The 23,082-nt window shown below is 45.9% G+C and overlaps 1 protein-coding gene across 11 annotated transcripts in view; it reads left to right on the forward strand.

Moving 5' to 3' along the window:
- LOC106581828 (formin-like protein 2) overlaps positions 1-23,082 on the forward strand; it is a 98,065-nt gene that overhangs the window by 68,177 nt on the left and 6,806 nt on the right. For 6 of the 11 annotated variants that reach the window (XR_006761170.1, XR_001323177.2, XM_014164210.2 and 3 more), the window contains 20 exons: positions 113-221; positions 3,784-3,860; positions 4,726-4,819; positions 7,164-7,238; positions 8,063-8,173; positions 10,728-10,877; positions 11,158-11,259; positions 11,526-11,850; positions 12,266-12,436; positions 15,475-15,495; positions 17,063-17,187; positions 17,349-17,551; positions 17,804-18,038; positions 19,801-19,869; positions 20,728-20,808; positions 21,031-21,160; positions 21,563-21,726; positions 21,952-22,053; positions 22,182-22,280; positions 22,926-23,064. Coding sequence is in view for 9 of the 11 variants with exons in the window: in XM_014164210.2 (XP_014019685.1) it covers positions 113-221; positions 3,784-3,860; positions 4,726-4,819; positions 7,164-7,238; positions 8,063-8,173; positions 10,728-10,877; positions 11,158-11,259; positions 11,526-11,850; positions 12,266-12,436; positions 15,475-15,495; positions 17,063-17,187; positions 17,349-17,551; positions 17,804-18,038; positions 19,801-19,869; positions 20,728-20,808; positions 21,031-21,160; positions 21,563-21,726; positions 21,952-22,053; positions 22,182-22,280; positions 22,926-23,064 (2,582 nt within the window). In the remaining 2 variants the exon portion in view is untranslated. The remainder of the gene's footprint in view (positions 1-112; positions 222-3,783; positions 3,861-4,725; positions 4,820-7,163; positions 7,239-8,062; positions 8,174-10,727; positions 10,878-11,157; positions 11,260-11,525; positions 11,851-12,265; positions 12,437-15,474; positions 15,496-17,062; positions 17,188-17,348; positions 17,552-17,803; positions 18,039-19,800; positions 19,870-20,727; positions 20,809-21,030; positions 21,161-21,562; positions 21,727-21,951; positions 22,054-22,181; positions 22,281-22,925; positions 23,065-23,082) is intronic. The other 5 variants (XM_045704436.1, XM_014164212.2, XM_014164215.2 and 2 more) reach the window with 1 other exon arrangement.

A 23,082-nucleotide genomic window follows, 5' to 3' on the forward strand; every position in this document is an offset into this window, starting at 1 on the left:
TACAGTTAACAGACGACATGTTTTCTTGTTCACCAAGCGCTGCTTCTTTGTTTGTGTCGATTCAGACTAAAGGTGCTCGCTGTGAAAACTCTCCTGTGTCCGTATGTTTCAGTTGCAACACGTTGCCGAGCCGGAGAACTCTGAAGAACTCCCGGCTTGTCTGTAAGAAGGATGACGTCCACGTCTGCATCATGTGCCTGCGAGCCATCATGAACTACCAGGTGAGAGTGTCTCTCTCCAGGCCCCATGCTAACCCAATACATAGTCTGCCTCCTAAATGGCGCCCTATTCCCTATTTGGTGCACTACTTTTGACCAGGGCCCCATAGTGCTGTGGTCAAAAGTAGTGCACTATAACATTGGGTCCCATAGGGCTCTCATCAAATGTAGTGCATCTCGGAAAGTATTCAGACCCCTTGACTTTTTCCACATTTTGTTACGTCACAGCCTTATTTTAAAACGTATTAAATAATTGTTTTTCCTCATCAATCTACACACACACACAAAAAAAGTGTGTGTGTTTTTTTTTATATACACTGCTCAAAAAAATAAAGGGAACACTTAAAAAACACAATGTAACTCCAAGTCAATCACACTTCTGTGAAATCAAACTGTCCACTTAGGAAGCAACACTGATTGACAATAAATTTCACATGCTGTTGTGCAAATGGAATAGACAACAGGTGGAAATTATAGGCAATTAGCAAGACACCCCCAATAAAGGAGTGGTTCTGCAGGTGGGGACCACAGACCACTTCTCAGTTCCTATGCTTCCTGGCTGATGTTTTGGTCACTTTTGAATGCTGGCGGTGCTTTCACTCTAGTGGTCGCATGAGACGGAGTCTACAACCCACACAAGTGGCTCAGGTAGTGCAGCTCATCCAGGATGGCACATCAATGCGAGCTGTGGCAAGAAGGTTTGCTGTGTCTGTCAGCGCAGTGTCCAGAGCATGGAGGCGCTACCAGGAGACAGGCCAGTACATCAGGAGACGTGGAGGAGGCCGTAGGAGGGCAACAACCCAGCAGCAGGACCGCTACCTCCGCCTTTGTGCAAGGAGGAGCAGGAGAAGCACTGCCAGAGCCCTACAAAATGACCTCCAGCAGGCCACAAATGTGCATGTATCTGCTCAAACGTTCAGAAACAGACTCCATGTGGGTGGTATGAGGGCCCGACGTCCACAGATGGGGGTTGTGCTTACAGTCCAACACCGTGCAGGACGTTTGGCATTTGCCAGAGAACACCAAGATTACCATTGGCGCCCTCTGCTCTTCACAGATGAAAGCAGGTTCACACTGAGCACGTGACAGACGTGACAGAGTCTGGAGACGCCGTGGAGAACGTTCTGCTGCCTGCAACATCCTCCAGCATGACCGGTTTGGTGGTGGGTCAGTCATGGTGTGGGGTAGCATTTCTTTGGGGGGCCGCACAGCCCTCCATGTGCTCGCCAGAGGTAGCCTGACTGCCATTAGGTACCGAGATGAGATCCTCAGACCCCTTGTGAGACCATATGCTGGTGCAGTTGGCCCTGGGTTCCTCCTAATGCAAGACAATGCTAGACGTCATGTGGCTGGAGTGTGTCAGCAGTTCCTGCAAGAGGAAGGCATTGATGCTATGGACTGGCCCACCCGTTCCCCAGACCTGAATCCAATTGAGCACATCTGGGACATCATGTCTCGCTCCATCCACCAACGCCACGTTGCACCACAGAGTGTCCAGGAGTTGGCGGATGCTTTAGTCCAGGTCTGGGAGGAGATCCCTCAGGAGACCATCCGCCACCTCATCAGGAGCATGCCCAGGCGCTGTAGGGAGGTCATACAGGCACGCGGAGGCCACACACACTACTGAGCCTCATTTTGACTTGTTTTAAGGACATTACATCAAAGTTGGATCAGCTTGTAGTGTGGTTTTCCACTTTAATTTTGAGTGTGACTCCAAATCCAGACCTCCATGGGTTGATAAATTGGATTTCCATTGATTATTTTTGTGTGATTTTGTTGTCAGCGCATTCAACTATGTAAAGAAAAAAGTATTTAATAAGATTATTTCTTTCATTCAGATCTAGGATGTGTTGTTTAAGTGTTCCCTTTATTTTTTTGAGCAGTATATTTGCAAATATATAAAAACATTTTTTTATATATAAGTATTCAGACCCTTTGTTATGAGACTCGAAATTGAGCTCAGGTGCATCCTGTTTCCATTGATCCTCCTTGAGATGTTTCTACAACTTGATTGGAGTCCACCTGTGGTAAATTCAATTGATTGGACATGATTTGGAAAGGCACACAGAAGTCTATATTAGGTCCCACAGTTGACAGTGCATGTCAGAACAAAAACCAAGCCATGAGATCAAAGGAATTGTCTGTAGAGCTCCGAGACAGGATTGTGTCGAGGCACAGATCTGGGGAAGGGCACCAAACATTGCTGGAGCTCTGGAGCAATCAAGGTCCCCCAAAACACAGTGGCTTCCGTCATTCTTAAATGGAAGAAGTTTGGAACCACTAAGACTTTTCCAAGAGCTGGCCGCCCGGCCAAACTGAGCAATCGGGGGAGAAGGGCCTTGATCAGGGAGGTGACCAAGAACCCAATGGTCTCTCTGACAGCGCTCCACACCTCCTCTGTGGAGATGGGAGAACCTTCCAGAAGGACAACCATCTCTGCAGCACTCCACAAATCAGGCCTTTATGGTAGAGTGGCCAGACAGAAGCCATTTCTCAGTAAAAGGCACATGACAGCCTACTTGGATTTTGCCAAAAGGCACCTAAAGGACTCTGACTGTGAGAAACAAGATTTTCTGGTCTGATGAAACCAAGATTGAACTCTTGGCCTGAATTCCAAGCGTCATGTCTGGAGGAAACCTGGCACCATCCCTATGGTGAAGCATGGTGGTGGCAGCAGCATGCTGTAAGGGATGTTTTTCAGCAGCAGGGACTGGGAGACTAGTCAGGATGGAGGGAAAGATGAACGGAGCAAAGTACAGAGAGATCCTTGATGAAAACCTGCTCCAGAGCTCTCAGGACCTCAGACTGGGGCGAAGGTTCACCTTCCAACAGGACAACGATCCTAAGCACACAGCCAAAACAAGGCAGGAGTGGCTTTGCGACAAGTCTCTGAATGTCCTTGAGTGGCCCAGCCAGAGCCCGGACTTGAACCTGATCGAACATCTCTGGAGAGACCTGAAAATAGCTGTGCAGCGATGCTGCACGTACGACCTGTTTGAGAGGATCTGCAGAGAAGAATGGTAGAAACTCCCCAAATACAGGTGTGCCAAGCTTGTAGCATCATACCCAAGAAGCATCGAGGCTGTAATCGCTGCCAAAGGTGCTTCAACAAAGTACTGAGTAAAGGGTCTGAATACTTACGTAAATTAGATTTCTTTATTATAATTTTTTTATAAACGTGCCAACATTTATAAAAACCTGTTTTTGCTTTGTCATTATGGGGTATTGTGTGTAGATTGATGGGGGGGGGTGGTTTAATCAATTTTAGAATAAGGCTGTAACGTAACAAAATGCAGAAAAAGTCAAGGGGTCTGAATACTTTCCGAATAGGGTGCCAATTGGGAAACCGCCGTAGATGGAGGGTTGAAGTATAGACACACACCCTCATCTATCCTCAGACAAATTGTATTTGTCATCTGCCATGTTTTTCGCAACAGATCATTTCTCAAGTTTCCCTTTATTATGTAAACGGGTCACTCCCTGTTTATTAACGAGCTGTCTTTCCTTTTCTCTCCCTCTCTCTCTCTCTCTCTCTCTCTTGCTCTATCTATCTTTGATGACCCAGTACGGCTTCAACATGGTGATGTCCCACCCGCATGCTGTGAATGAAATTGCACTAAGTCTCAACAATAAAAATCCCAGGTAATGCTGTGCTGGTGCTAAACAGCTCCTCTGGGTGCTTATTTTTCAAGCGTCTCCGAGGAGTAGTGCTGATCTAGGATCAGCTCTCCCAGTCCATATATTATCGCATTTCATTATGATCTAAAAGGCTAAACTGATCGTATATCAGCACTACAGGCCTACCTCCACTTAAGACTGCACCAGCTCTGTCAACTGCTGATAGAGCCAGTGCACATGCTCTTTCAACACCCCGTCCAAAGTGTGTGTGAAGCCAGCATCCAGTGCAAACGCATTCAGCCAGCCGTCTAGACAGCCCAGCAGGCAGATCAGGGCACCACTGGCACACTGTGTGTGTGTGTGTGTGTGTGTGTGTGTGTGTGTGTGTGTGTGTGTGTGTGTGTGTGTGTGTGTGTGTGTGTGTGTGTGTGTGTGTGTGTGTGTGTGTGTGTGGTACCTTCCTTTGACTGAATGAGCTAATGGTACAAGGTACCACGTCACCACCTTGTCACTCATAGGGATTATGGCTGAGGGATTCACTCTGCTCTGTATACCTTTCGTTTAATCCCCAGGATTAGACCCACAGACCTGTTTATAATATAGTACTATTGAATTGACATGTTTGATCCAGCAACATGATCTGATAAGACACGTTATGTAACCTCGGGTGGCACCCTATTCCCTACATAGGGCACTACTTTGGGTCAGGGTCCATGGACCTCTGGTTAAAAGTAGTGCACTAGAAAAGGAATAGGGCGCCATTTTGGGAAACAGCCCTGGTGGGAGAAAGGATGCGACCTCTCTTTCTTAGGCATCACTGTGGGTTTGCATTGGCAGTGGCATCACACGAGGTTAACCCATCATTGTTTTCTTCCTCCGGCTTTCCCAGAACCAAAGCTCTGGTGTTGGAGTTACTGGCCGCCGTGTGTCTCGTCAGGGGAGGACACGAAATCATCCTCTCTGCGTTCGACAACTTCAAGGAGGTACGGTGCGGAGCAAGAAGATGGCGCTATGCTATTATACCTAAACAGTGTCATTCCATGTAGTTCCCGCATTGAGTGGTGTAGTAGTGGAATGTTCTCAACAGCAGACCCGAGGTTGGTCAATTCCTGTGGACGATTGCATCTTGGAACGCAGCGCCTGTTGTATCAACGGCTATAGGACGGGTTGCTCGGCGTCTCTCACCCGGAAAGGCAGTTCACTGACCTCTCAGACCGGCAGGCATTTCACAGATATAATAACCCGTGTGAGACCTATGTAATACAGCCTGATCAGGGGCCGTATGTACCAAGTTTAGCAGAGTAGGAGTGCTGGTCCAGGATCAGGTCCCCCCCTGTCAATTTCATCTTCAATTCAGTATGATCTAGAAGGGAAAACTGATCCTAGATCGGCACTACTCTGAGACGCTTGATACACATATACGACCCCTGACCCTGTGTGTCTGCATTTGTATGTGTAAAGTATTTGGACTTCTGGAGGGGCCCTCTGTACAACAGTCCAAATTCGCAGGCCGGCTCTAGAAAAATTGGGCTGACTGAAGTTAATGCAATATTTATACCCAGAATAAAATATTGAGCATTACTCTCTTATTGTATTTCACTTTTATTACAGGTGGACTAGCCAACTCTAAAGCTCAGAGCCGCTCCCCCTTAAACAGAAGGTAGAGACATAGCCATGTGTGTCGCTGCACTATTAAAGTCGATGGACAGCGATCGACCCTTCACAATATATGTGGTTGAAACGGCAATGTTCCAAAATAACTATTCGATCATCTTATTGGTCACAATGTACAATCGTTATTGGCTGGCAGTATGTGTCATATAAACTGTAATATACAAACAGCGCTTTCTTTTCCTGCTTTTCTTTCGTGTTTTATGCTATTATACAACTGATGTATAAAACAAGCGTTATTTTGGCTTGCTTGAGTTGAGATGGTGCTCATTGCTTTCCCTCTATGGGGAAGCCTGTTGTTAGGGGGCTCTTGACTCCCCACCCTGTGAGTTAGAGGGGGTTGTTTGGAGTGTGTTTGGAGTGGGGGGCAGGGTGCAGGCTGGGGCACAGAGCATTGTGTGGAGGGCTGTGCTTATGCACTCCTCTTCGCTCTTTCCTCGGCTCTATTTCTGTCTGTCTGTCTGTCTGTCTGTCTGTCTGTCTGTCTCCCCTTCCCTGCCTTTAAGCGATGTCTGAACTGCAGAGGTGTCTCTCTCTCTTCCCCCTACCAACCTCACTCTCTCTTCTCTCTCTACCCCCCTCTCTCTCTCGCTCCTCTCTCTCCCCCCTCTCTCGTTCTCCACTCTCTCTCTCTCTCCCTCCCTCTTTTCTCCCCTTTCTCTCTCTCGCTCTCTCTCTCTCCCTTCCTCCTTTCTCTCTCTTTCTCCCTCTACCCTCTCTCTCTCGCTCCTCTCTCTCCCCCCTCTCTCGTCCTCCTTTCTCCACTCTCTCTCTCCCTCCCTCTTTTCTCCCCTTTCTCTCTCTCTCGCTCTCTCTCTCGCCCTTCCTCCTTTCTCTCTCTTTCTCCCTCTCTCTCCCTTCCTCCTTTTTTTCTCTCTTTCTCTCTCTCTCTCTTTCAGTGCTGTGTATATATGGTAATCACAGAGGGGGAAAATAGGTCATGAGTGTTACAAAGCCAGCCCAATGCCAGGGGAGGTTTCACCATGCTGGCGCTCTGCTTGATGTTTTATCAGGGAAGGATTCAGTGTGATGGGAGGGAGTGAGGAGACAGTACAGGGCTAGGTTTTATATAAGGCAGAGATTATGATGGAAACATTTCATTTCTCTCGCTAAGGTAATACAGTATTCTGCATTACAAATCCAATAAGACTTAACTTGAGTCATCCATGTATAATGCATTATGATACAGTTATGAGGCTTAGATCCGTTTATAATGTCTTACACATATTTCATAATGATTCAGGTAAATAGCCTAGTGGTTAGAGTGTTGGGCCAGTAACCGAAAGGTTGCTAGATCAAATCCCCAAGCTGACAAGGTAAAAATCTGTCGTTCTGCCCCTGAACAAGGCTGTTAACCCACTGTTCCCCGGTAGGCCGTCATTGTAAATAATATTTTTTTCTTAACTGACTTGCCTAGTTAAATAAAGGTTAAATAAAAAATAAAAAAAATAGCAGCCAGTTTGAGACAACTGAAAAATGTTATGCATAGAGAGACATAACAGCCTTGCTATAACAAATTATTAAGACTCATACATATTTATAACAAGTCATAAAACGTTATATCTGGATGCTCTAAGTACAGTGGTACTTAAAGATTCCTTTCATCACCTTTTGAGTCCATGACTAAAAGTAAATGATTGATGATTTTTCTTGCAGGTGTGTGCTGAGACACAGAGGTTCGAGAAGCTAATGGAACACTTCAAGGACATGGATAACAACATTGACTTTATGGTACACAACGTTTCCACTGGACTAGCCATGAGATGTTAGGGTTACATCATATCCTGAAATCACATTTTATATCCAGACCCTGTTGCTTGACTTCTATTTATTTCTATATCTAGCCAACCACACATAAGGAATCCTCGGCAACTCAGTTTGTTTTGTCGCACTATTCCTACTAATAAGTGTTAATAGAACTAGATGAGGCGGCATGGTGTGTGTGCCAGCAAAATCTATGTTTTCCTCAATGTGCCACACTGCCTCCGCTTTGAGGCTCCCCATTGGTCCGTGCCTGTCGTGTGTGCATGAGAGGCCAACCAGATGCCCTGTGTGTTTGAATAGGCCTTGTGTGTCACAAGTCCGTTCTGAGCCATTTGGTAGAGGGCCAGTCATTTGATACGAGCACGAAAGCAAACAGATTTGTCAGACAGGGCTGGCATCTCTCACCCAGTTGACTCCAAGCTTCTTAAGGAAGTCCATTAAGACAGTATTAGCAGCGTGACAAGAATGCACTGATTCAGTGACGCTCCTCTGTGTACATTCAACACCGTGGAAGTGTCCCAAATGGCACCCTATTCCCTATGTAGTGCACTACTTTTGAGCAGAGCCCAATGGGCCCTGGTCCATTGCGGACTGAAGTGACTTCCTTTATCTGCCCATATAGCATGACGAATGCAGCCACATCATTTCCATACTCATGCTCATTTACACATTAAGACTTTTTCCCTTAATAGGAATAGAGTGTGATTTGGGATGCACCCTATATTCCATGGATGCTTCAGTATCAGTACAGTGAAATATCCCTTGATGGTTGTGCTTGTCGGTCCCTATAGGTGGCATGTATGCAGTTCATCAACATCGTGGTCCACTCGGTAGAGGACATGAACTTCCGGGTTCACCTGCAGTACAACTTCACCAAGCTCTGTCTGGACGACTACCTGGATGTAAGTAGATGGATACCAGCCAGAGTCGGGGTCAAATAAGGCTGTGGCGCTCATGCCATTTTCTCAGCCGGTTATTGTCACGCTAAAGCCTACCGGTCTCACGGTAATTGACCGTTAATTAACATGAACATGTTGAGCATCTCCAGGCCTCCACACGTACAAGCCTGCTGACGCGCTCCTTTGGAACTTCAACATGTAAAAAAAAAAAAATTAAAAAAAGTCGAATAAATCAATTAAATATACACCATCACAATACATCCATTATTTATTTTAGTCAGCTCTAAAGAAACAATATGAAATGACGGAAATGTATTTCCGAAGAACAGAATATGAGTTACTGTATATTACCTGGCTATGCTCCATGCTCCATGCCATAGGCTGTAGGCTTGTTCATGTAGCTGACAAGATATGCTGATAAGTCCTGTGCCATTATTTTATATTATATGATATGATTTTATAGTAAGAACTTAGCTGAATAAAATAGAATGGATATTTTTCCCATTATGGCAAGAGTGTGCATATGAAGTGGCTATGTTGAGCATAAAAGTGATCATTTGAAACAGGTCCTATACGCTAGATTTAGAGTTATTTGGCAACTTCAGTTGTGAAAGAAACAAACCTTATACTGTCTTAGAAATCCAAACATATAGCTTGCACTCGGGCCCTCGCCTCAGTCTGCACAGGCTGTTCTCTCACCAAGTGATCATATTTTCACCCATCAGACTATTCTCAATGAAATCTGGTCTTTATTAATATGTAAAATGAGTTTTGATTTAGAATGGTCCATTATCGAATGGGCAGGAACAGGGACAGGGGGGAAACACACGTCATCTGTACGCACTCGAATAGTGACCACGCTTTCCCGCCGGTCCGTTTTGTGGGCTGCTTCGGTTTTTATAGTGGAGCATGTGCTTAAATATGAGCAGCTGAGAAATAAATATACGAACACTTATTTCGCTCCACGCGTCAACCACTGTTTGAGGAGAATGCTCTCGCTGCCCAATCAGGTGATATTCCACCCAAACTCTGTACGCCATGGGCTCTCCAACCTCGTTCTTGCAGCTACCCAGTGCTTCATTTGGGACATTCTCGCAGACAAACAATATTTCACTAAACTGTTGACAGCCCCTCTGCACGCACGCGACAGGAATAAAGGAGAGCGAGAGGGGGAGATGGAAACGCACGGCGGTGAGATATCCTGTATAGTTAAAGGTAATGTGCCACCCAATTCATTATGAAAATATAAAGAAATCACTATTACTAAGCTATTCAAAATCAAATACAAATTCACTCATTGTAAGTCGCCCTGCACAATCAATGAACCAATAGCATCGTCTAGGGCTGTACGTTCTCTCCCAGACTCATGGATATACATTTTGGAGCGTAGCATAAGGTAACCAGTCCATCCAGTATGCATAATAATACAGTCCACACTCAAAGGCCATTACTTTCATTTGTTTAATTTTGGAGTATAGACCGGACCAATTATGTACCAAAGACATCTTAAATCAGTTTTGTTTTATGTTTTTCTGCCATGTGTAATATGCGGTAGGCTATGTATTGTATAACGGAATAATCCTAATTTTAATTCAGTTCTTTTTTTGGGGGCTTGGGCTCATAAACCTTCATATGCATAAGCTCTAATGTGTGCGTGTGGTTGTTTTGAATGAATCATCACCTTAGAAAGCACAGTCCATTTCATTGTGTTAGGCTTTGAAACAAGATCCACAACGACCATGTTTTAAACTCAGTTTCAACCTGCTGTGGAACTTCTTTCTTCAAATTGATCAATCACAGCGAGGGGAGTTTTTTGAAAGCACAATACTGTTTTGATGACAAGTGTTTGATGTGAATTGTGATTGCATTTGCATTGATGTCAGAGGGACAATAGAGCTCTGAGTACCAGGCCATTAGGACCTGATGGTACATAGCAAAATTGGGTACTATCCAACACATGTCCAGAGGGCATAAAAGGAGGTGGAATTTTACTGTGGTTATGGCTCATGACTGCCAGTGTGGTGGTAATATGGTCACAGCAAAGGCCCTAGAGTCAATTCCATTTCAAGTCAGTCAATTCAGGAAGTAAACAGAATTGCAAAGGTTTTTTTCTCACAGAAGCATTTTATTTTTTTGTCTAGGTAGGCCTCGAGGAGAATTGGAATTGGGATTTATTTTTACTTACTCAATTGACTGAATTGAAAAGGAATTGGCCCCACACCTGCTATATATCACTGGAAATATGTTGAGATGCTAGTAAAAAAAAATGCGCTTAGTTATTCAGCTCAAGACTCTGAAACAAGGTCAATACTCTGTTTGGAAAATAAATTAATTCTATGAACCCTCGCCTTGAAGAAGAAGCTAAAATCAATCCTTGTCTTTGAGATGCGACCCTGTGTTCAGCAAACTGGCCCAATCAGTCCATCCTCAGACCTGTCTGTCTGTTTGTTTGTCTGTATATCCATCGGTCTGCCTGCATGTCTGTCTATCTCTCGTTCTGGATAAAAGTGTCTGCTAAATGTAAATCTAATGTAAATGTCTGCGTGTCTGTGTGTAGAAGCTGAAGCACACAGAGAGTGACAAGCTGCAGGTGCAGATCCAGGCCTACCTGGACAACGTGTTTGACGTGGGCGCCCTGCTGGAGGACGCCGAGACCAAGAACGCCGCGCTGGAGCGCGTGGAGGAGCTAGAGGAGAACATGTCGCATGTGAGAAGAAACCACAACCACGCACAGACTTACTGTCTCTATCCAATAACACTCTGACCCACTCCCTACAGAAGACTCTCTGCCGCCCTACGTATTGACTTATTGAACTCACTCGGCCGTCCCTTCTATCCGAATCCTCAATCACTCGTTCAGCGACTTGACACCCATCCGTTTACACACGCATTTATTCATTCGTACGTTCACTACACTCACTATGTGTTATACGTGTCATGTGATCTGACGGAACCCCCCCCCCCTTGTCGACCTTTGCTCCCCCCAGATGACGGAGAAGCTGCAGGACACGGAGAACGAGGCCATGTCCAAGATCGTGGAGCTGGAGAAACAGCTGATGACGCGCAACAAGGAGCTCGACGCTGTCCGGGTGAGACGTGAGACTTTACTCCCTCTACTCCCTCAATCAGTAGGGGAGAGGAGTTGGTAACGTTGACCGCATGGAGATCCTAGAAGTAAAGTTCCCCTGACCAAGACGGACGGTTCTTTAGTCATGTTGCTAGGATGCCGGTGTCCAACTTATTTTTTTATGTTATTCTATGGTTGACGGACACAGGTCGATAATCCTCTGATCTGCGTGCAATGCAGTAACACCTCTGTCTGTTTCCTGTCTCCCCCCCCCATCCCCCAACCCAGGAGGTGTACAAGGACGCCAACTCGCAGGTGCACACGCTGCGGCGGATGGTGAAAGAGAAGGACGAGGCCATCCAGAGGCAGTGCAACCTGGAGAAGAAGATCCACGAGCTGGAGAAGCAGGGCACCATGAAGATCCAGAAGAAGGGCGACGGGGACATCTCCATCCTAACCTCGTCGCCCGCCCCCGGGGGCCCACTGGTGGCCGGATTTGAGGGTGTACCAGGGGGCTATAACGGGGGTGCGGTCAGCCCGATGGGGTCGAATGGGATCCCGGGGATGCCCGCGCCGCCCCCTCCTCCTCCCCCACCGCCTGTGCCTGGGACTGGTAGGTGGAATTCCGAGTTCTGACCAATCCCGGCTTAGCTTACTGTTTAGTCACAGATGGTAGCGAAGCAGTCTGGACTTCTAGTTGCTAGTTTCACAACATGCCCTTTAATTTTTACTGTCCTATTTTCTTGAGTGGAATTTAAAGTACCGGTATGCCTTTAGCCTAAGCTGTTCCAGCTCTGGCATTTGAGTTGTAACAAAAACAGACACAGAGGCAGAGCTAGGGAAGCCAGCAGAGAGAGAAAGCGAGAGCAGAGCAGTCACACGAGAGGAGTTTGTACTCTGTTGATTGAGTCTCAATGGAAGACAGCACTCGGCATGCTGTCATCTCAATTCCACGCTTACTTTCTCTCTCTTGTTCCCTCTGCTCCTGTTTGTTCATCCTCTCCTCTATTTCGCTCCCTCTATTCCAGTGCCAAATGGGCCATTGGCTGGCCTCGCCGCTCCTCCCCCTCCCCCGCCGCCCCCTCCTCCCCCTGGCCCTATGGCGGTGTCTGCCCCCCCACCCCCGCCTCCACCCCCCATGGCCCCACCGCTGCCCGGCTGTGGATCCCCCACTGTCATCTTCAACTCAGGGTTAGCAGGTAAGGTCATCCCAACCAGACACCGCCTGCGTGTGAGACTGAGTGCGTCTCAAATGGCACCCTGTTCCCTTTGTGATGGATGTGGATGAATCACGCTGTACCAGACAATGAAAGATGGGTTTTCCCGATACGCTTTTGTTCTGTTACAGTTTTTTTGTTATCGCTTTGGTGCTATTTTCACAAGTATGTGGTGAATTTTCAAAACTGTTAATACAATACTCCAAACTGGTAACACTTATTCAAAACCTTTTTATTGTGCATTCATTTTGTTTGGCGACATCTTTCACCAAACAACCATTGATCCCAAAAATATGTTTACTGTGAAATAAAAAACGTACCCCCCCCCCCAAAACAACAAAAAAAATTACCCATAAAAATATGTCGATAATTTCTATCCCATGTGTGGTCAAAGGTGAGATTATTTAAAAAATGTATTGATGCAAAAATATATTTTTCAGATGTAATTACAACATAGGTGTACTGTATTAAAATGAAACAAATTAAATTAATGAAAGAAAGAAAGTTTTGCAGCCACTAGTTTGCATCAAGCCTGTCTTGAGCATTTGGCCATAGGTTCTCATCAATATTGCAATAAATGTCCTCATTGTTCATGCACCTGGAGAAAAACCTTTTGGCATGGCAAATCATTGCATGCCTCATCCATGGCCTGGAGGGGATCATGTGCAATGTGAAACGTGTTTCTAGATGAAACACTGATTTAAGTTTGGTGAAAAAAATGACCTATGTTTTTGTGTGTTGTGCTTAGTCAATTTAAAATGTTTTAAAACTGCCATTTCGATTATCTGGTTTGAGTTTTGTACTAATGGTTTTGAACTTTCATACTTGTGAAAATCGCACCAAAGCAATTGAAGAAAACTGTAATGTATGTTAATGGTATTGGCTATCAGTGATCACAATTGCAGTCTTTTTTGATATGTTTGTGAACCGTCATTATCAAGTGTAAATCATCTGCAGTATTTTATCAGCCCTTATCATGATAGAGTGCATTCTGAAAGTATTCAGACCCCTTGACTTTTTCCACATTTTGTTACGTTACAGCCTTATTCTAAATTTGATTAAATTATTTTTTCCCTCATCAATCTACACACAAAACCCATAATGAAAAAGCAAAAACGGGTTTATAGAAATGTTTGCAATTGTATTTATTTACATAGGTATTCAGACCCTTTGCTATGAGACTCGAAATTGAGCTCAGGTGTATCCTGTTTCCATTGGTCATCCTTCTGATGTTTCTACAATGTGATTGAAGTCCGCCTGTGGTAAATTCAATTGATATGACATGATTTGGAAAGGCACACACCTGTCTGTATAAGGTCCACCAGTTAACAGTGCATGTCAGAGCAAAAACCAATCCATGAGGTCGAAGGAATTGTCTGTAGAGCTCCGAGACAGGATTGTGTCAAGGCACAGATCTGGGGAAGGGTACCAAAAAATGTCAGCAGCATTGACGTAAAAGGCACATAACAGCCCGTTAGGAGTTTGCCAAAGGGCATCTAAAGGACTCAGACCATGAGAAACAACATTCTCTGGTCTAATGAAACCAAGATTGAATTCTTTGTCCTGAATATCAAGTGTAACGTCTGGAGGAAACCTGGCACCATCCCTACGGTGAAGCATGGTGGTGGCAGCATCATGCTGTAGGGATGTTTTTCAGTGGCAGGGACTGGGAGACTAGTCAGGATCAAGGGAAAGATGAACAGAGCACAGTACAGAGACATCCTTGATGAAAACCTGCTCCAGAGCGCTCAGGACCTCAGACTGGGGCGAAGGTTCACCTTCCAACAGGACCATGATCCTAAGCACACAGCCAAGACAACGCAGGAGTGGCTTCTGGACAAGTCTATGAATGTCCTTGAGTGGCCCAACCAGAGCCCGGACTTGAACCTGATCGAACATCTCTGGAGAGACCTGAAAATAGCTGTGCAGCGACGTTCCCCATCCAACCTGACAGAGCTTGAGAGGATCTGCAGAGAAGAATGGGAGAAACTCCTCAAATACAGGTGTGCCAAGCTTGTAGCGTCATACCCAAGAAGCATCGAGGCTGTAATCGCTGCCAAACAAAGTACTGAGTAAAGGGTCTGAGTACTTATGAAAATGTGATATTTCAGTTTTTTGTTTTTCAAAATGTGCAAAAATGTCTAAAAACCTGTTTTTGCTTCGTCATTATGGGGTGTTGTGTGTAAATTGATGAGGGGGGGGGGACTATGTAATCCATTTTAGAATAAGGCTGTAACATAACAAAATGTGAAAAAAGTCAAGGGGTCTGACTACTTTCTGAATGCACTGTATGTCACTGAAAGCACACCATGTGCTCTCCAATGCTTCTGAATTCACAACTGTAGTCTACACTATGTTGCCTTATCAACTGATCTGTGTGTGTGTGTGTGTGTGTGTGTGTGTGTGTGTGTGTGTGTGTGTGTGTGTGTGTGTGTGTGTGTGTGTGTGTGTGTGTGTGTGTGTGTGTGTGTGTGTGTGTGTGACAGACTGATAGTAGTAGAACATGAGCCAAGCCTCCTGATATCCTTTGGGCCTTTTGAACCATGCCGATATTTACAGTATCACGGTGTCTGATGCTGGTTACTCACCGCAATTTCAAGCTGCTTGACTTCCTGGATATCAGGGTGTGTGGATAGCATGGGTGACTCAGAGCGGATGTGACGGCTAGTCAGGCCTCTTCTGACTCACTGACTCGGCCTCCCCCTTAACCTATCATTCATTGTGTGTCACTGGGTCTGCACACACTGCAGACTTTGACCAGTTGAGACAACGATGCAGTGTGACACAAGATCATTCCAGAATTTCACCTTGAATATGACTCTTGATCTGAAGCCTTAATTCAGTATATGACAGCACTAGCGTTAGTACACTTTCAACTGTAAAGCTTGTTTCGACCACATTTTGGTTTTGTATGATCTATCATTGTCTATTATGATTGATTATCTTACTAATCTCGCTCTCTCTCCTTATTAATGTTTTCTCTGGTTGTTTTTCTCTCTACCTTGCTTTCTGCCAACCAGAGGGACCCATCAAACTGTTCTGTAGGTTTTTTTCTGTCATGTGGTTGTGTTTTCACTGTTCCTCCTCTCCTGAGTATTTGGAAATGGTATTTTTAGTCGTAAAAGCAAACGTGAAGACAAGACACACACACACACACACACACACAGGAGGAATGTCCGCATAGAGATGGCCATTTATGCCCTATGATTTTATTCAGTCTAGCCAAGCATGAAATTGGACTCTTTGTTTCATGCATTCTCTTTAAATTCTCTCACGACTGTTTGCAGACTCCCCAAAAATATTCTTCATTGTTCACAGCTGTACTGTAGAAGGCTTGAGCCCACCAAAGTATGAAACCACAGTCTATCCACAAAACAAGGACCACAGGACATGGAGTCCTAGTTGGGGTCATTTGTCATCATTCTGGGATCCTGAACTGCTGGGGTCCTTAGCCTGTTAAATATAATGGGACGAGACAACATACATTACAATCTGTCTTACTTAGTCTTGACTGATGAGAAAGCACTGAAAATGCCACATTTCCAACTCCTGCACGGTCTCCATACTGTACTCTACATTGTGTGTGATTTATTGTAATGTCAGAAAGTGTCTGTTGTTGCATGCTGAAACACATTGACGTGCCGCTGCAGGTAGGCTGGTATTGATAGCAAGATAGGAGAGTGTTGCGCAAGCCTGGAATGCCCTGGTTGTCACACTCTCCAATCCTGATCCTTATCGCTCTGCCCCACGGTACCTCTGTCTGTCTGTGTGCTAGAGAGGTTACCTGGGGAGAGGCAGTCAATCTGGGTTTATATACTCAGTATGGCCATAATCCTTGTCTATATAAACACAATATGCCGCTGTGCCAGGGATGACAACCCTAGCCGTATGCACATTCAATATCATAGCTAACTCAATTTGGTGTCCCCCAAGGCACTATTCTGGGCCCGCTACTGAACAGTATGTCTTGGTTAAATGAAGGTTAAATCAATAAACTAGTGGCTATGTCTAGCAGTAAAGAGCTAGCCAGAGCCCATCATGCCGTGCTGTAGAAGTGGCTGTAGAGCACATCTCCAGCTCTCTCAGGCAGGATTTCATTAAATGGGCTCTTAAGATGAGACCGACGGCCAGTCTCAGCCTATTTATCTATCTACGGAGGGAGGCATATCCATGTGTGTCACCACCACCAGTCACTGATAGGACTGTGTGTGTCCCAAATGCCACCCATATTCCCTATATAGTGCACCCTATTTCCTATATACTGCAGTGGAGGCTGCTGAGGGGAGGACGGCTCATAGTAATGGCTGGAATGGAGTCAATGGAATGGTATCAGCCACATGGAAGCCACCTGCTCTATACCACTCCATTGACTCCATTCCGGCCATTATTATGAGCCGTCCTCCCCTCACCAGGCTCCACCTGATATAGTGCACTTCTTTTGTGGCACTAAAAGTAGTGAACTACATAGTGAATAGGGCGCCATTTGGGATGCACAGAGCCTATGTCTATCCTCCGCCACACGACGTGTGCACTGTGTGTTTGCGAGAGCGATGACAGAGACGGGTAGCTGGGGTGTTTGCTGATTTATTCCTCTGTGTTCCGGTGCAGCCGTGAAGATTAAGAAGCCCATCAAGACCAAGTTCCGTTTGCCGGTGTTCAACTGGGTGGCGCTGAAGCCCAACCAAATCAACGGCACTGTGTTCAACGAGATCGACGACGAGAGGATACTGGAGGTAGGGAACCATCCGCTCACCCCCACGTGTATGCACTTCACACTTTGACCTTCTCTAAAAGCTATGTTGGTCTACTGTACTTCAAAACAATATGTAGGCTACTCACCACAGGGTTGCTTAGGATTCAAACCTTCTTACTTGAAGTGTGTTTTCAACCTCAGGACCTGAACGTGGATGAGTTTGAGGAGATGTTCAAGACGAAAGCCCAGGGCCCGGCCATCGACTTGGCCGTGAGCAAGACCAAGATCATCCAGAAGGGTCCCAACAAGGTGGCGCTGCTGGACGCCAACCGGGCCAAGAACATGGCCATCACCCTGAGGAAAGTGGGCAAGGCCCCCGAGGAGATCTGCAAGGCCATTCAGCTGTAAGACGTCATGGACTCCTCCTCCGCAACACGACCTAATGGTCTTCTTAATCTATGTAGCACTGCGAATGAGGGTTTTGTTTGTTTGTGTGTGTGTGTGTGTGTCTGCTTAGTGTGTGTGTCTGTATAGCAGAGCGTCTGTGTGCATGTCTATGTCTCGAGACCGTGTTTACCTGTGCCTCCGCATAGCACGCATTTCTGTGTCTAATAACCGACATTCCCTGCGTCCACCCCCCACCCCCCTCCCGTCAGGTTTGACCTGCGCACCCTGTCGGTGGACTACGTGGAGTGTCTGATGCGCTTCCTGCCCACGGAGAACGAGGTGAAGATCATGCGTCAGTACGAGAAGGAGCGGAAGCCCGTGGAGGCTCTGACGGACGAGGACCGCTTCATGATGCACTTCAGCAAGATCGAGCGGCTCATGCAGAAGATGACCATCATGGCCTTCATAGGCAACTTCTGCGAGAGCGTTCAGATGCTGACGCCGGTGAGGCTGCCTTAGGGCTTACCTGATATGATTGAGGTTATAGGTGACGGGAGAGGAGTATTCGGTCTTCGGCCCTGTATACACTCAAGTTGTGCAACTGATGTACAACGCTTTTGGGTTCTGTGATACAACGGGGTGTTTCTGCACACAAAGGAATTACACAAGTATTGTGTGAACATTTTTGTGCACACCAACTAGGGCTGGGCGATATGTCCAAAATATCATATCACATTTTTGACAGTATTTTATGTTTTAGAATAGTAAAAGTTCTAACTTTGCTTTATGAGTAGTGGTTGCAACACATACCAAAAATAATTTCCTGCATTTTCATTCATTTCTGCATTTCCAGCACTCATTTGAGGTAATTTCCACACTGCCAAGTAGGGCTGCACGATTTGGGCAAAAAAAGGCCATATTTTTAACCAAATGTTGCAGTTGTGATTTGACTTCCGATTTAGATCAAAACACTTGGGTGAAGTGTTGGAATCATGGAAATAGAATGATTATTCTAATTCTATATAAATGTATTTTGAATGCAGTGTTGTTTGACATGACAACGAATGAAAATGCCAGGGAGGAGTTATTGTGACAGGGTAGGAACCAAAGTGTTGGTCAGTGTTTCTTAGGGGACCCTATAATGTTTAGCTACGTTAAATGTTTCTTCATGTAGCCAACATATTCATGCTTCCTTCGCCTATTTCTCTTTGATTTAGAAGATAATGTTGCAAAAACAATATGCCTATACCATCACTGGTATCAGTCTGTATACTGTAGCTAGCTAGCTCAGTACATTTATTAGACAGCTAACTAGCGATTAACATTAGCGGTAACGCAATTTACCTAAACCTTGCTAAGAAAAGACAAACTTGCTGTTTGCAGATATAAGAAACACAAACTAATACTGTAATTCTAGAACGCTTGTGGATTTATATTACGAAGCAAAGTGGAAACAACATTATTTCATTGATCAAACTGAACGCAAGTGTCTCGTGGTCAAGCAACAACAAATGCGCACCTTGAGTGACAGGGCTAGATCTGTGTGGAAAGCGGCATGGAGAGAGGTGACACAATTGTATTTATTTAACCAGGTAAGTTAACCGAGAACACATTCTCATTTACAGCAACGACCTGGGGCCAGATTGGGAATTTACCCCTACTCTTTAAATAAGTGACATGGGATATTTAGTGACCACAGAAAGTCAGGTCACCCATTTAACTTCCCATCCAAAAGACAGCACCCTACAAAGGGCAACGTCCCCAATAACTGTCCTGGGGCATTGGAGAGATATATTTTAGACCAGAGGAAAGAGTGCCTCCTACTGGCCCACCAACACCACTTCCAGCAGCATCTGGTCTCCCATCCAGCGACCGACCCTGCTTAGTTTCAGAAGCAAGCCAGCAGTGGGATGCAGGATGGTATGATGCTGGCCCAAGTAGCAGTGTAAACTATAGAAATGTAGGTTACACACGGCATATCACAATTAACAAACCAAAAATTCAAATACCGTTATAGAAGGTAAAGTAAAAACCCAAACCGGTCTGTGCATTAACACCGGTATATAGTAAAATACAGTATACCGCCTAGCCCTAGGACCAACTCTCCATCGTATCATAAATATATCAGTCGTATCACAACCATTGTCAAATATGTTGTAGATCAGTTGTACAACCTGAGTGTGTACAGGGCCTTCTTTAGTTTGACTTATTCTCCTCTTGTCTGACTTTTGTTCTACTTCCTTCTTTCTTTTTTTTTTTTTTACAGCAACTTCATGCGATCATCGCGGCGTCTGTGTCAATAAAATCCTCACAGAAACTCAAGAAAATTCTAGAGGTAAGCGACCAATTACAGATTTCTTTGGGTCGAAAATATTCCGCGCTGATTTGTTGTTGTTTGAAAATCTGTTCCTGGGTGCCTTCTGTGTTCCAATCTGTTCCTGGGTGCCTTCTGTGTTCCAATCTGTTCCTGGGTGCCTTCTGTGTTCCAATCTGTTCCTGGGTGCCTTCTGTGTTCCAATCTGTTCCTGGGTGCCTTCTGTGTTCCAATCTGTTCCTGGGTGCCTTCTGTGTTCCAATCTGTTCCTGGGTGCCTTCTGTGTTCCAATCTGTTCCTGGGTGCCTTCTGTGTTCCTGGGTGCCTTCTGTGTTCCAATCTGTTCCTGGGTGCCTTCTGTGTTCCAATCTGTTCCTGGGTGCCTTCTGTGTTCCAATCTGTTCCTGGGTGCCTTCTGTGTTCCAATCTGTTCCTGGGTGCCTTCTGTGTTCCCCTGGGTGCCTTCTGTGTTCCAATCTGTTCCTGGGTGCCTTCTGTGTTCCAATCTGTTCCTGGGTGCCTTCTGTGTTCCAATCTGTTCCTGGGTGCCTTCTGTGTTCCAATCTGTTCCTGGGTGCCTTCTGTGTTCCAATCTGTTCCTGGGTGCCTTCTGTGTTCCAATCTGTTCCTGGGTGCCTTCTGTGTTCCAATCTGTTCCTGGGTGCCTTCTGTGTTCCAATCTGTTCCTGGGTGCCTTCTGTGTTCCAATCTGTTCCTGGGTGCCTTCTGTGTTCCAATCTGTTCCTGGGTGCCTTCTGTGTTCCAATCTGTTCCTGGGTGCCTTCTGTGTTCCAATCTGTTCCTGGGTGCCTTCTGTGTTCCAATCTGTTCCTGGGTGCCTTCTGTGTTGATGTTCCAATGCTGTTGTTTCCCCCACAGATTATCTTGGCTCTCGGAAACTACATGAACAGCAGTAAAAGGGGAGCGGTATACGGTTTTAAACTACAAAGTTTAGATTTGGTAAGAGATTCTCTCTCCCATCTTAAATGTACTGCTAGTGCATAACGTGCTTCTGGATTGTCATTGCCAGCATCCTAGATTGCACCCGATTCCCTATTTAGTGCACTACTTTGAACCACAGCCCTATGGGCCCACGTCGAAAGTAGTGCATTACAAAAGGAATAGGGCGCCGTTTGGGATGTAATTATCTTCGCACGTCTTTTAATCATCTCGTTTCCCCAGCTACTAGACACCAAGTCGACAGACCGGAAAATGACACTGCTTCACTACATAGCCAACGTGGTGAAGGAGAAATACCAGCAAGTCAATCTGTTCTACAACGAACTGCATTATGTGGAGAAGGCTGCAGCAGGTACGATTCACAACATGGCCTAGTGATATTACAGTGAAAGGGCTGACGCTAAATCAGATCCTAGGCCGCAGCCTATTCCCTACATAGTGCGCTACTTTTGACCAGAGCCCTATGGGTCCTGGTCTAAAATAGTGCACTATATGTGGAATAGGGGTGCCATTTGGGACGTACACCTAACTCATTGGATTGTAGCCTATCTTTGGTCTGCAGGCACTTCTGTTGCACTGTGTCTTCAGTCATCTGCAGTTTTGTGCTACAATGGACTGTGATGTTGTTCTCTTGCTGAGGACTCTTCCATGCTGGGTGTTACTCTGAAGAGCTGTGCTGTAAACTCACAGAGGTATGGCCCTCCCTACTTTGAACAGTATCCAATTGTGTGTGTGTGTGTGCGTGCTATCTCAGTGTCGTTAGAGAACGTTCTGCTGGATGTGAAGGAGCTCCAGCGGGGAATGGACCTGACTAAGAGAGAGTACAGCATGCACGGTCACAACACTATGCTCAAAGACTTCATCACACACAACGAGGGCAAGCTGAAAAAGCTGCAGGACGACGCCAAGATCGCACAGGTAAATCTCACCTCACTGAATTGATTTTGTGCAAAACTAATACAGCAACTTTATTAAAGGTTTTAGTTCAGGACTAAGTTTAATCTGTGTCTGGGAAACTGGCCTTATATGTTTGACAGGACTAACTTACGATTGGCATATGTTTCATATGTAACATATGTTTCGATGCTAAAGAACGTCGCAGGGAAATCTCGAATGCAAAATGTGCTTCTTTTTTTCTCACAGGATGCCTTCGACGAGGCGGTCAAATTCTTCGGCGAGAATTCCAAAACGACTCCCCCGTCTGTGTTCTTCCCGGTGTTTGTGCGCTTCGTCAAGGCCTACAGGGTGAGACTAATGTCCCCCCCCACCTGCTCCTGACCAACCCTCATCCCTGTTCCCCCAGCTGTGGAAACGCCTCAGTCTAAGGCTCAGTCTAAGTGTGTGTCCGTGTGTGTCTGTGTGTGTTCTTTCAGCAAGCGGAGGAGGACAACGAGCAGAAGAAGAGAGCGGAGCAGATGATGATGGAGAAACTTCTGGAACAGGAGGCCATGATGGACCAGGAGGACAAGAAGGTAACCTCTCCTCCCTCATCTATATCTCTCCCTCCCTCCCTCCCTCCCTCCCTCCCTCCCTCCCTCCCTCCCTCCCTCCCTCCCTCCCTCCCTCCCTCCCTCCCTCCCTCCCTCCCTCCCTCCTCACCCACTTCCTATAAGATAAACTACCCCTCCTCCCTCTCACCCTTTCTCCCTCTTTCTTTCCATCTCCTTCCTCATCCTCTTCCTATAATTTAAGCGTATCTTTCTCCCCCCTCCTGCTCTCCCTCCTCCCCCTCCTGCGGGTGGGGCAGCTATATTAAGTACTGCAGACACCTAGTGTATCCCATCAAGTCAAGATAAGCCACTATATATAACCAGTAAACATAAACAGTTAGTAAACCAACCAGGAAATATAGACGGTATATATAATATATGTATAACCTTTCCAATGGACACGTTAGACTGACAGCTACGGCTCTAGGTTTTATAGAGCGGTAAAGTGTCACACAGGGACATCCTTATGCAGTTTGAATAGTCGAAAAAGGCGCCTGTGATTTGACTGTGTGCCCACGTCCTTGTGTGTGTGTGTGTGTGTGTGTGTGTGTGTGTGTGTGTGTGTGTGTGTGTGTGTGTGTGTGTGTGTGTGTGTGTGTGTGTGTGTGTGTGTGGTCTCCCCACCAGTCTCCGTCCCATAAGAACGCCAGGGGCAGGAGTCAGCAGCAGGAGGTGATAGCTGAGCTGAGGAAGAAGCAGGTGAAGGATACGGGCAGCCGCCACGTCTACGAGGGCAAGGACGGAGCCATCGAGGACATCATCACCGGTAAACAGGACCAGGGGC

This window comes from Salmo salar, chromosome ssa21, assembly GCF_905237065.1.
Source record: "Salmo salar chromosome ssa21, Ssal_v3.1, whole genome shotgun sequence".
Classification (NCBI taxonomy): domain Eukaryota; kingdom Metazoa; phylum Chordata; class Actinopteri; order Salmoniformes; family Salmonidae; genus Salmo; species Salmo salar.